This window comes from Pogona vitticeps, chromosome 3, assembly GCF_051106095.1.
Source record: "Pogona vitticeps strain Pit_001003342236 chromosome 3, PviZW2.1, whole genome shotgun sequence".
Taxonomy (NCBI): domain Eukaryota; kingdom Metazoa; phylum Chordata; class Lepidosauria; order Squamata; family Agamidae; genus Pogona; species Pogona vitticeps.
In genome coordinates this window covers 225,536,243-225,549,490 of record NC_135785.1, presented here as the reverse complement: position 1 = coordinate 225,549,490, position 13,248 = coordinate 225,536,243, and the positions used below count along the sequence as shown (strand labels likewise).

At 40.1% G+C, this 13,248-nt stretch overlaps 1 protein-coding gene across 5 annotated transcripts in view; it reads right to left on the bottom strand.

Annotated features, from left to right (window-relative positions):
- MORC1 (MORC family CW-type zinc finger 1) overlaps positions 1 to 13,248 on the bottom strand; it is a 54,782-nt gene that overhangs the window by 19,305 nt on the left and 22,229 nt on the right. For all 5 annotated transcript variants that reach the window (XM_020806357.3, XM_020806353.3, XM_072993931.2 and 2 more), the window contains 7 exons: positions 12,143 to 12,207; positions 11,003 to 11,146; positions 9,252 to 9,406; positions 6,881 to 7,009; positions 5,943 to 6,048; positions 3,611 to 3,746; positions 2,352 to 2,408 (listed from right to left, as the gene is read on the bottom strand). In XM_020806357.3, the coding sequence (XP_020662016.3) occupies positions 2,352 to 2,408; positions 3,611 to 3,746; positions 5,943 to 6,048; positions 6,881 to 7,009; positions 9,252 to 9,406; positions 11,003 to 11,146; positions 12,143 to 12,207 (792 nt within the window). The remainder of the gene's footprint in view (positions 1 to 2,351; positions 2,409 to 3,610; positions 3,747 to 5,942; positions 6,049 to 6,880; positions 7,010 to 9,251; positions 9,407 to 11,002; positions 11,147 to 12,142; positions 12,208 to 13,248) is intronic.

Here is a 13,248-nt window from a genome sequence, read left to right as displayed (position 1 = left end):
GAGGCACAAATCTTGGATCAGGACTTAGGAGACCCAAATCCAAAGAAAATCATGGGTTTGCCATGCTCAGTCGCAGGGATGTAACAAGTACTCTGCAATTCGTTTTTGATTCAGCATTTCTGACATTTTGCCCTAGTGGGGGAATTCTCCTATGATCCCCATGGAGGCTAAGAGATTTCCCAGAGCAGTGGCTGAGAGAAATACTGAGGACTGCTTCTTTTATTTATTTATTTATTTATTTGATTTTTACCCCGCCCCTCTAGACCATGTCTACTCGGGGCGGCTTACAGAATAAAACAAAACAGTATAAAAATACAAAAAACCATAAAATTACAAATTTCAATTTAAAACAATTAATTTAAAGAGAGGATTACCAAGATGGAATAGCCAAGAGAGAGAGAGAGAGAGAGAGAGAGAGAGAGAGAGAGAGAGAGAGCTTCTTTTCTTGCCCCTTTCTTGTGCAGGATTAAATATGACAGTACTATGCTGTTTGTGCTTGATGCATGATCCTCTGCAGGATTTTTGAATATTTATTGCTCTTGTCAATGCCAGGTTTTTACACTGGTGAGATTCAAATGGCCCTGTTAGTTGGCTATGCATGGGATGATCACAGGTAATTAATTATTATGGCCTGTCGTAACTACTGGAAAAATCTTTTGGAACCCAGGAAACAATTTTTACACACCTTTCTCCTTAAAAGGACCCAATTCCCCAGGAATTGTGTAAAAATATTTTAAATAAATAATAAATAAACCATATTGTTCTTTAGTCAAGGTGAGGAATAATCTCTGTGTCATGTCCCCACCACCAATATTTAAATGCTTCTTCACAATTGGAAATGGTAGATTTGCCTGAACTCAGCATTCAAGCACCAACTCAGAGAGAAAGGGAGAGAAGCTATAGATGGTCTACAACCCTACTCAGGAAAGTCTATACTCTGGAGAAGGCATTACTTGTATATTCATAATTATGCCGTGGAAGATTCCCCCTCCCCTCATTTCAGTTCAAGCTGCATTGCTACTGCTTAAAATACAAGGAAACAATGTCTGAAATCTTGTTGTACAGTGCTGTGTGTGGGAATTATATCATCAGCAGAGACAAATTGTTGCTTCCATTGGCAATTTTGCCATGTATAAGAACTTTCTGGAGCTGCCAAAGCAAGCTTTTAATCAGCAATGCTTTGCTGTTGCTGATGACATCATTTCTGTTGTGAACACAGTGTTTTGCAACAGGATTTCAGCTGGTGAATGTTAGAGGGCTTCTGAACACAGGTCATTATAGGCCATTATTTGGCCATTAAAGAAGAGAACAGCAAACAATGAAGGCTATGATGGCAGCACTTTGGCAGAGAAAAAAGTAAAGGTAAAGGTTCCCCTTGACAATTTTATCCAGTTGTGTCTGACTCTAGGCGGCGGTGCTCATCTCTGTTTCCAACACATACAGCTAGCGTTTGTCCGCAGACAATCCTCCGTGGTCACGTGGCCAGCGTGACTAGACACGGAACGCCGTTTACCTTCCCACGGAGGTGGTACCTATTTATCTACTCACATTTTTGCATGCTTTCAAGCCGCTATTAACGTCTGGTCTCTTCTCCCCCCCCTTTAAGTTTGATTTTATGTAAATATAATCAGGTTACATTACACAGCATTTTGAATTTATGATCATGTCAACTAGCTTCTCTGCTTTCTGGGCTTCAAAACACAAGTACTTCCTGAAGTTGCCTTTTTTTCCATGGCTTGTTTATACTACACATCAGGTAGGCTGTTCATCCTTTTTGTGAATAATTTCCTCCTTCCCCTGCCCTCATCATTTTCAGTGTTTGCCTCTGCAAAAGGAAGGTAAGGGCAGCTTTCATGGCTTGCTGATGGTTAAATAATGACCGATGCTCAGAGGCAATCTGATTAACATTTATTGTTTGCTTGCACAGAAGTGGATAAGATTTATCTAGGTGCTGATAAGGAATCCTGTGGAGAATGGCTTCAATTTCCATGCATTAGGTAGGGAATTATACCCTGGAGTCTGAAGAAAGAAACTGCTGATCAGGAAATCCCTGGTGAGGGGAGACAAAAGGAGGAAAATCACACAGAAAGCTTTGGGACCAAGAAGCATTGAGATTCACAGCATTTCTCAATAGGGAATCATTTTCTCAGACCCATGCAGAAAATGGGAATAACAGTGGCTTATTCTTAAACTACTCTCTGCAAGCTCTTTGAACATCAAAAGTTTGATCCAAAGAACTTTGAGTACAAAAAAAAGAACCTCTCATACAGCTCCATAAATTCTTGTGGAAGCATTTCCCTAAAGGCCTTTGAAACCAAAAGAGTTTACTAGAAAGCATGTCTGTCACTCACCTCCTGAGGAGTTTTGGTACATGAGGCAACTGTGTGTGGTGGTATCAATTGAAGTTTCTGTCAGAATTTGGAAAAAAAGGAGCTTGAAAACAGACATTTATTTTTATCTGCTCATTATTATTCTAAAAAGAGATTGTGCTCCCATCAATACACATTCCTTGAACAAAACTGGATGAGGATATTTAGGGCTGAAATTCCCAAAATGCTGGCTTTCCCTGAATGGCTGGAATTGTTCAGCTGCCTTCCTAGAAAATATTCAGCAAATCTATCCCATTTCATTTGCAGACTGAGTGAAGAATTTTGGGTGCAACCAGAGTCCCCTAGTGACTCTTTCGAGTTCCACTGAGTCTTTAATTAATCAGCATGAACAATATTGCTTTATTCAGTATTAACTGAGCTTGTTCAGTATTCTCTGAGAAATTTCTAAAAACTGTTCTGAGCCCAAATTTTCTGAGCACAAACATTTTCCAAACTCAGCAACGGCATACTGTACAGAATATACAAGCCACGAAAGAGAGTGTCAACCCTTACATTACATTTCTCTGAAGCAAAGAAAAGGTCAAAACATTAAGCAAAACTCAACCTGTATAGGTCAAAATCTGTGGGGAGGGTGTCATTCCACAAAATGTTTTCAACAAACAGAGATTTCTGGCTCAATGTTGTTTTTTAAAATTTCCCATGTAATTTTTACCCCCCCCCCAATTAACTTGTATACTTGAGCAACAAAAAGCATTTCTTTGCTGAAATAGCATACACGTATGTTCACAAAATAAATAACAAATGTCTTCTCTTTTTCTTCCCTGCTCAGAAGAGTTCTAATGAGTCTATTCAACACCCAAGAGTTTGAAAAAAAAGTTTAAAATACAAATGTAAATGTCCTGTCTACAATACCCCATCCCCTGCTGAAAGTGCAATCTTTTCTTTGACATTGCCACAGAAAATGGAGGCAGTTGAATGTAATGAGTCTACTGACTATTTGCACTGAGAGACATTCAGCATGGATTGAAACTAGAGAAATAGCACTTATGCTTATAGAGGTCTAACAGGCCAGTCACTGTCTTCAAAAACAATTACAGCATAGTTACATGTTTTGACTGTACTAAGAAATGACACTGAACATTAAAACATATGAGATATTTAGAGATGGGCATGAACCACTGGTTTGGTAGGCAACACCCAGAGGAGGCAGAGCAGGGAAGCCAGGGTTAATTAGTTATCTGTTGAAGTTCAACCCTGTGGATGTTTGGGAAAGCACTCACCTGGGACTGTAAATCCTCCAACCTTTTCTTATGTTCCTGAATGGATTCTATGATGGCTTTCTGTCTGTGATTCAGGGACAGAGTTGGGTTGAAGGTGCCCAAAGCGATGGAAGGCAAATGTTCTGGTGCACTACATCTATCAAATGGAATCCATCAAGGCAAAAAAAAAAAAAAAAAAAAAAAAAAAAAAAAAAAAAACCCACACAAAAAAAGGAAGTTACTATGAACGAATATCTGTACTCACTCCTTAAATGATTCAAAGGTTCCCCTTGACATTTTTAGTCCAGTCGTGCCCGACTCTAGGGGGCGGTGCTCATCCCGTTTTTCAAGCCGTAGAGCCAGCACTTGTCCGAAGACAGTTTCCATTGTCACATGGCCAGTGTGACTAGGGAATGCCGTTTTACCTTCCCACCGAGATGGTACCTATTTATCTACTCCCATTTACATGCTTTCGAACTGCTATGTTGGCAAGGAGCTGGGACAAAGCGACGGGAGCTAACTGGGTCACGTGGATTCAATCTTACGACTGCTGGTCTTCCGACCCTGCAGCACAGGCTTCTACGGTTTAGCCTGCAGAGCCACCATGTCCCAAAATGATGCAAAAAAGGACTATTAATATGGGAAAGGTGGGGATCTTTTTGTTGTCTCATCCACATGAGGTGTGTGGCTCGAATCTGGTTGAGCTGGAAGAGCGATCTCTTTTTTCCATGGACAAAGGATCACTCCAAACTTCCACGCCAGTTTTAATTTTTCCTTGAATGTAATTCTTCTGATTTGAATTCCGACACCAAAAGACATCCCCTCTCTTCCTCTTTCCATCTCTTCCTCTCTTTCCCTCATGCCCTCCCTATTCTCCATCTTATCTCCACTTCCTTGTCTATTTCCTTCCCATATGGAGAGGTACAGGCAAGGAACTTCCACAGTTGATGACAGGGGAGTGTGCACTCTGCATGTCCCATATGATCTGGGCTTGTTTGGGGCAAAGAAAAATATAGGGCTGGCACATGTGGAACCAACTGGGCTGCCAAAAAAAAGGTTAAGGAAAATAATCCTGAAGTAGAAGGGAAGTGAAAGGCATCAATTTGAGTCTCTGGTAATATCAGGTTAAATCCATTAAGCTAATCCAAATGAATGGGCAATGGAGCCAGCTCTTTAACAAAAGCAAAGCATATGTGTGGATGAGCCCATTGCTATGCCAAAAGGCTGTACTTCTCTTTATGTTTGAATGTCTCTTTTCTCAGCCTTTTCCGTCTGTAAGGTAACTTCAAGAAAAAATCAGTTTGTTTTTTTTACAGTGGTTATACTCACATAGAACCATCTTGTCTTACTGTACATAAAACTGTCCAAAGAAATTAGAAAAGTTGGGTTTTTTGACTATACATTCTAGAATATTCTTAGCAATTGTGCTGGCTGGAAATTATACTAAAAAGAAACTTTCCTCATATCTGACTCTGCGTGCATGACCCATACCAACAACATTTTGATAGTGCCAACCTCTCCCCACTGCTGCTTTTACTGCTAATACTGATTTGGTCTGGTAAGACCAGGGTCCAGGGTTATTGTCCTCCCTATATTTCTTCAAATTCACCTTCTAACTAAGCTTTATGATCGGATAGTGTGGGACATTCCCCATAGCATCCGTTTACTGTCTCCTGATTATGGAAGAGAACAAAGAAACCTCTGTGTACTCTGTATTCTGCTCACACAGCTGTGACAACACCTGGTGGTCACTTTGTGTAGCATCTGGACTGTCTTTCCGGATCAAACAAGAGGCCATACTAATTTGCAAACAGAACTCTGAGCAAGCACGTATGAACTGAAAATACAATATTATTTACACGACAGAGTGTATATAGATGTTAATATATGGATATATATCAATATTAACACCTATATTAAAACCGAGGCTTTTTTCTTAATGATAATTCCCAGAATTCCCCAGTTACCATCCATAAAAGTAAGTTTTCCATGCTCTGGGCTTTGCAGTGGCAACTAGCTAGCCACATTGAGAATGCTAGGTTACATGGATCTACTAGCAGGGCTTGGAAACCATTAGCAGGTCAGATCCTGACATTAATAGGGCATCTTCCTGTATCATGTACTGCAGCATATCGAAAACATGTATAAACAATAGCATGCTGTACAGATGCTGTCAGACAACAGATCTCACTGTTCCTTACTGAGCTAGCTGGGGCTGGAGAAAGCTGAAGGCTGGGCAACATCCGAAGGTCTACATGTTGCCCATCCAATCTCAAACACTACAGACAAAGGGGGTGGAGACACTGTGCTAGGTGCTACCTGTCATTGATTTTGTTGAAATGTCAAAGCTTACTTATTCTCCCAAGTGTTAGGGCTCTTCGCACAGTTCCAGATGTCATGACTTCCTCTATGATTTATATCACTGTCAAGTGACACGAGTCTCCATTTGAGGCACATATCTAATGAAATGAATAGAGTTAAATCAGAATTAATTATTACAAATTATAATGACACAATCGATTTCATGTGGCACTGTTGACTAATTGCCTGCTTTGTTTATTTTTCATTATCTCCTCTTTGACAACTTGGGTGGCTAATGAGTTACAGTAGTTTTAGCAATGGCTTTTTCTCTTAAAAGAAATGCATTTTTATCTCCAAAGGTCATTGATCCAGGATTCAATTGTATGAGATTGAATAGGGGGGAAAAACATCTGTTAAAGCATCAAAACTGTGCTTTGATACATAGGTGAGCCACCTGCATGCCTTACAGAAGACAAAGCATAGATCTTTTCAAAAAGCCATTCTAGCCATCTATGAACCTCACTCCACCTCACCATACTGCTCTTGAATGACACCCTCCTGCCAAAAGTATTTTAAAAGCAAGATATTTATTTTTAAAATGGCTGTCTTAAAACCACAAAAACAAAAAGCAAGCAATTTGCCTATAATCCTCCTTATCCCACACTGAGGCCTACAAGGCTACTTAAATTCTGTGTTGGCACTGGCAGTCTTTATAACAGACTGTTCCATTAGCTGCTTCATAGACAGGTGTTCAGGGCAGTAAAAAGTGGTCTAAAGAAGCTGTTTATAGAAGGACCATTTTTTAAAAAGGAAGAGGCTAAGGGATTGTGTTTTTTAAAGGAAAAAGCAGTGTACAATACAGTGAAAAGAAAAGTTCAAACTAATGCATATGAAGTCAAAGGGGGAAAAAGAATCCTAATTTTTATCCCACTGAATCTTATCTTTTCTCCATTCAGTTTTTATTTTTCCCTCCCAGCTGCATAAACTCACCACACTGAACAATGTCAGGAATTTCTACTGCCCGTCTTCTCTTATACTGAAGTGTCTCAGAAGCTTTTTCATTCCACTTGTTGCTCTGATATCCAAAATCACTCCAAAATGCCTTTTCTCCTTTTTGACCTTGAAGGACCAATAATTGCAATAGCATAATATGATACAAGGATAGGCAAGTTCCAGGGGTTGTCAGGGGCACACAGGGCTCTCCCAAACCATGGTGGACCACTTCCAAATTTCACAGCCCCATGACTTAAAATGGCTACTTGTACAATCAGGGTGTCTTCAATACCAAAAATGGTGGACAGTATTCCAGGGAAAGTATTTTGCACCTTGCTCACCACTGTTGTAGTGAGTCTGCACTCTGATAAGAACTTCTAGGTATCAAGAGTCTGGGCTTGAACACCATAAGCATGAGGACAGATTGTTTGATATTGTTCTGGGCAACATTACAGGATGCTGTTGTGCCAGTTTACTGTAGTCTTGAACCTACATGGTTCTCATTCAGAAAAAGCAGAAAGTGATTACTTAAGAAACAGTTGCTTCTGGGCAAGCAGCAGTTTCTCCTAGGGGGAGGGGTGCTATCTGTTAGGACAGAGGGTCAAGTAGAGGAATCATGCTGCCTTCTGCAAGGAGGAAGGAAAGATAAAGAAGTTCTATCACATAAGCAGGGAAAACAAAACAAACCAGTAGGAACTGTATGAATAGACTGAAGTTTATTTTATCATACCTCTGTGTGTACTGGGCATGCTCATGTGTTTCTCAAGTTTCTAAATCAGCCAACTGTGGATTCAGATGGCAGTTTGTGGTGAGTTAGCGGAAGGGGGTCTGCATACTAGAAGAAGCTATTTTCCAACAAACTACATAGTGACTTGTCATGATACCCAAATGTGATCTTAAAGATGCCATCATTACCATTCACATGGTACTGCCAGAGACTTCACAAACCATCTATTTTTGCTGTGTTTCAAGGACTGCACAACCATCTATATGTCATTTCTTATGGAGGCCTACTATAATTGTACTTAGCATGAACAAATACAGAAGATGAATGCTATTTTTTAAGTTAACCCAGAGTGACAGACAGACAGACAGACAGACAGACACACACACACACACACACACACAAACACAAACAGAAGCCAAAGTTCTTGGAAGGCAAAAACTCAGAAACACTTCAGTACCTTGCTCAAATATTAATGATTAAAAGTGGATTTTTTAAATGTGCATTAGAACAATGGCATTCAAATCCCAAAATGCAAGTTACTATCTATGTTTGCATATGCACACAGATGCAATTTAGCAAAAAGAAAGCACAAACATGTTTGCTTGTTCTTCCAGGCACTCTGCTAGTGAATAGTAATTACTTGTCAGATTTTATGAGCAAGAAGCAGCTTGATGTTTCTCACCTCCTTTTTATTCTCCCCTTGTTCACAAGGTACGTTTGTTTCTCTTGTTTGGTTATGTTCATTTGGGTAAGCATTTGCAGCACTCCAACCAAGGACGGTGTAGGGCAATTGCATTTCACTTACCATTAAATTCACGGTCCCTTCTTTCAGATCCTTCTCTCAATGCTGATGTCCCCGAATCTGGTAGTATCTCCTTTTATTCTACTAGCTAGCAATCATAAATTTCCAGGGCCAGGAGACTGATTCAGAAATAATTCCTTCAAGTCCATGATGCCCAGATGCATTTGACTACCACACCCATCATCCCTAGCTAGTAATCCAAAGATGATGCACACTGCGGTTTGATGGGAATTGCAGCCCAATACATCTGGCAGGTATTAGGTTGGAAAACTTGGTCTCCATTTTGAAAGAACCACATGTCCGCTCATGTTGGAAGTTGGGAGGATGCCACTACCCTGCCGAAATCAAGCAATATTGCTAGCAAATAAAGTGGATTGTATGTCTAGTCTCTCACAAGAAGTGAGAGTTCTGTATTCCATGCCATTCTCTCTTGCTTGATAAAATAAGTCCTACTGGTTACTTGCTTGGAAGATCCACATGATCTATATGAAACCCTTGTGTGCGGCAATACAGGACCCACTTCTTGGACCAGCCCTGCCCTCTGGCACCTGTAGAAGGAATGCAGTCACCAGCAAAGGAACCTTGATACCTAAGTGCCTGTTTGTACATTAGGAGTTTCATGCAGCTGGCAGATCTGGTGCCCTGACTGAGAGGAGCCCAATTCCTTCATCTGTGCAACAGCTTTTCTGCAAGAGGTCCTCTCCAGATAACATGCTAAACATGGAACTGCAGTCCTAAAATGTAAATTTGCCAGGCTTTGGTTCAGGTGTAGTGTCTGAATAGGGCAACAATAAAGCTGTCTTTGGCTTAAATCAGCTCCCAGAAACCAGACTACTCACTTATTCCTATGTCTTTCCAGTACTGAGCAAGACAGTTTCCCATTGCTTTCAACAAGCAGTTATACTCCTTAACATTTGCAAAGGCCTGCTTGTTGTGTGTCGGTTCCATGATTTCTGTGGGTACATCCACAATCCCCACTGCTCCAGCACCAAAACTGTAATGAAAAAAACAAAACATAGTTTGAACACAAAATACAAGACATGATTATTCTTTCATGCACACCACAAACAGAGATGTCTAAACTTATGACATGCTCAGGTTTTATGCACAATTTTTAAAAAATGAATACTTTATCCTCTGGATCTTATCTTTTGAACAATGAAGACTGTGGACTGCTAGTGTCTCCAATTACAACAGCCCAAGGCAAGTAAAGCCACGAGCTGGTCTCAGTCTCTCAAACAATCTCCACAGATGGCATTGCTTGTTGAGGAACATGCTTCTGCTTCACATATTCAGACTTTTGTCAAGAACCTGGAGCTCAGCAGCAGCCTGTACCAACACTTAGATGCCGAGGGGCCAGTTGTACCAAAAGGGGTGGTGCCACACATGAGCATCTTGGTGTAAACAGCAATCACCAAGCCCAATATGGCAAAGAAATCTCAAGCCAGAAATACTGCGTTACACTCAAACCAAAGACTCTTGAGTCTAAATTCACAACCGCAGGTCCCAAACTATAGAGATGGTTTATTGATGCCAGCACCACACCTGGAAGTGCTTGAAGAGACAGAGTTCTTGAAGAGACAGAAGCAGAGATTGTCTTTCATTCATTTCTTTAATCTGTTGGATGGGGCTTCTAGACTGAAGCATGAAAGTCTCCTACATCATCAAAGTAAAATGCTAATTTATTGCTCTGCTAAGTATTTGCAACAACCAGCCTGCTTTGCCTTCCTGAGCCCTAAGGGTTCCTGATTTGGACCAGAACATGGCATGTATGATTTCTCCACAAAGCCTCTATATATGCCAGTTTTCCTCAACCATGAGCTGGTTGAACTACGAGCTCACATCGCCCCCAAGCAGCATACACAACGGCCATGGTGGCTAAAGATGGAAAGTATCTTATTGGGAAACCCTTCTATATGCATGTGATACTACCATTTTAGAATGGAAAGACCCATCACAGAACTCTTCAGGCAATTCAGCATTGGTTCTGTTCTAGGTACAGACTTGCGCAACCAGAGACCACCAGTAGATTTACACCTCAGATTCTACCTACATGTAGTCTTATCCAATGGGTTTTTTCTGAGCAAGGCAAAAGAACTGACTACTCATTCTAAGTGCAACAGCCCCATTTAAGACGTAGTCTCAAAGCACCTACAAACCACTGCTCTTTAAATGCAAATCTATCTTTGAGAAAAGGGATTTTCCTCAGGATTCCTCAAAGGAAAATCTCCCTTCTTACGCATGTTGTTATGTTGATAATCCTCAGCCCCCCCCCCCCCATATCATGAGTTATATTGTCCTAAATCTATTTTCTAGTCTCAGCTAGAGGAGATCCACAGAATGAATTGCTGAATGGTAAATTAGCGCTAAAATAAATTCCATTATTTCAGCCCATCTACTCTGACTGAGGCAAGTAATTTAGGACCTTAGATTCCCGGCAGAAGCAACAACAGCCAGCTGTGACATGTGAGTACGTGTATTTTTGTTCCTATGGTCATGTGTTTGCATTTTTAATATACAAGTAGGTTTACATAGTCCACGTAACCCTCAATACTGGCTAGGCAAATCTTAGAAACAGCTTATGTCTTACCAAGATCCTATATTCTTCTGTGGTCCTACTTTCTCAAACATCCGGATCAAGCGATTATTACTGTAGATAAGCATGCCATCTTGACTTCTGTTCTGAATGTTCATTCCAAATATTAAGAAGAGTTTTTTTGGTCTTCTCAGATTTCTGAAGGAAAGGTGGGACAATTAAAAAATGTTTTCAGACTGCAGATGACTTCCTTCTGAGACTCATGCCACAAGTAACTCAGGTACATAACTGCAGATTTTAAAAATCAACTTAAACATGGGACACATTAGGAAAGAGGAGAGCCTTAAGAGAAAATTGTAATTCATCACCCCCACACCATTTAATTAGGTATTTCTTCTAGGCTTCAGGTATGTGCCGTTTCATTTAGTCTTGCCCGACTCTTCGTGACCGAAGAGTCACGTCACGAACAGTCAGGTATGTGACTCATAAAGAATCTTGAACATTCCTGCTAAGACAGCTATCTGTATACATCAATAAACTGCTCTTGAGTTCACTGGAACCTACTCTCCTACACACAGGATTGCAACCTAAGACTGCCATCTTATCCACACTTTACAGTCAGTTCTCCTGAACACAAAGGGACTTCACTATGGTTTTGTAATAATTTTGAAACTTACTGCAAATACAAGATTTTTTTTAAAAAAACCCTGATACTAAAGTGAAACAGTTATAGATTATTATGATCTGCATTTATGAACTCAAAGGTCAACAAGGCACTAAGGCGGGAAACTACAACATTAAAGAAAAATATATTTTTCATATTTATATCCAAGAACATTCTTTTAAATTATTGGAAAAATTATTGGAAATGAACTTTCTTAAGAAATCCAGGGCTGAATTTTGGCCACCCTTTAGTGATTTTTAGTATTTTGACAGAAAAATGGCTGGTTTTAGTATTATACCCATATAACCACAGTTTCTGGTGCATTATTGCATCCATATGAAACACAATGCCAGAAATATTAAAATCTATATACATCTTAGGATTGGTTTATACATAACTGGCCATTTAAGGCAGACACATTTCTTCTCTTTTCTTGCACTTTTTTTCTTTTATAAGCTTTTTGTGGACAAGGTTCCATTTCTATTACAACTCTATTACACAGATCTACACCACTCCATGTCTTCACTTGCCTTTGTATATCGTCCAATTTTTCTCTCATTCTCTTTTCATTCTCCAGAGCATCACGCAGTGCATGCTGAGTGAATGTTATTCCCAGAAAAGTACAGCAGTAGGGAAATAAAGAGAGAGTACGTTACCATTTATTTAATACACATGATGCGCCACAGCCTTCTTATTTATCAGAGATTTCACTCCATTCATGGAAACCTGAAATAAGACTATAACTGGACTGCTAACTGGTAGTACATCATATGGCAGTGATACTGAAAGACCCATACTGGTTCCTAACTACTTTCCAGGCCTAATTCAAGGTGTTGGTTTTACCTTTAGCCTTAAACCAGTGCTTCCCTTTCTTGGGTGTCCAGATGGTCTTGGACCACAGCTGCTAGGAATCCTGGCCAGCACAGTTAGTGGTGAAGACTTCTGGGAGTTTTAGTCCAAGAACATCTGGGTGTCCAAGGTGGGGAACCACTTACCTAAACAGTTTGGGGCTGCCTATCTATGGGACCAACTTTCTTATTATGAACCTGTCCAGATGTTAAGATCTTCAGAAGAGGCCTTCTTCAGAACACTAACGTCTACGGAGGCCCATTTGATAAGCATGTTGCCATGTTGACTTGGGGTATTCTGGAAACTGATTTCTAGAAAACAAAACACAACATTCCCCATCTCTAGGGCTCTTGCCTGTTTTATGTTCAGTTTCTTCCTTAACTTTGGTTCCACCAGAACACATTCCAAAAAGTATAGGTGGCTCCTGCCTCATTATTTGCCCACCAGCCTAATAATTCAAGCTGCCTTGACTTGCATTGTTTGGACTCTGTTTATGTACAGCACCCAGCACACCGCTGGCAGTATAGAAATATTGAACTGCTACCTCTAAAGGATTAGTAACAGTCATAGGTTATCTAAGTCTAGCAGTTCAGCATAATGGGAATTAGCAATAGTGAATGCTTCCCCATGAATATAAATGATTATTTGTGCAGGTATGGTTAAGCTATAATTAACACATTGAAAATCCTCTGAAGTGGAAAATGCCCCTCCAAACAATCTTAAAAAAAAAAAAATAGATCTGAAACTGTAGCCAAAGCAGCTTGTTAATGATTTTTAAGAATCCTCA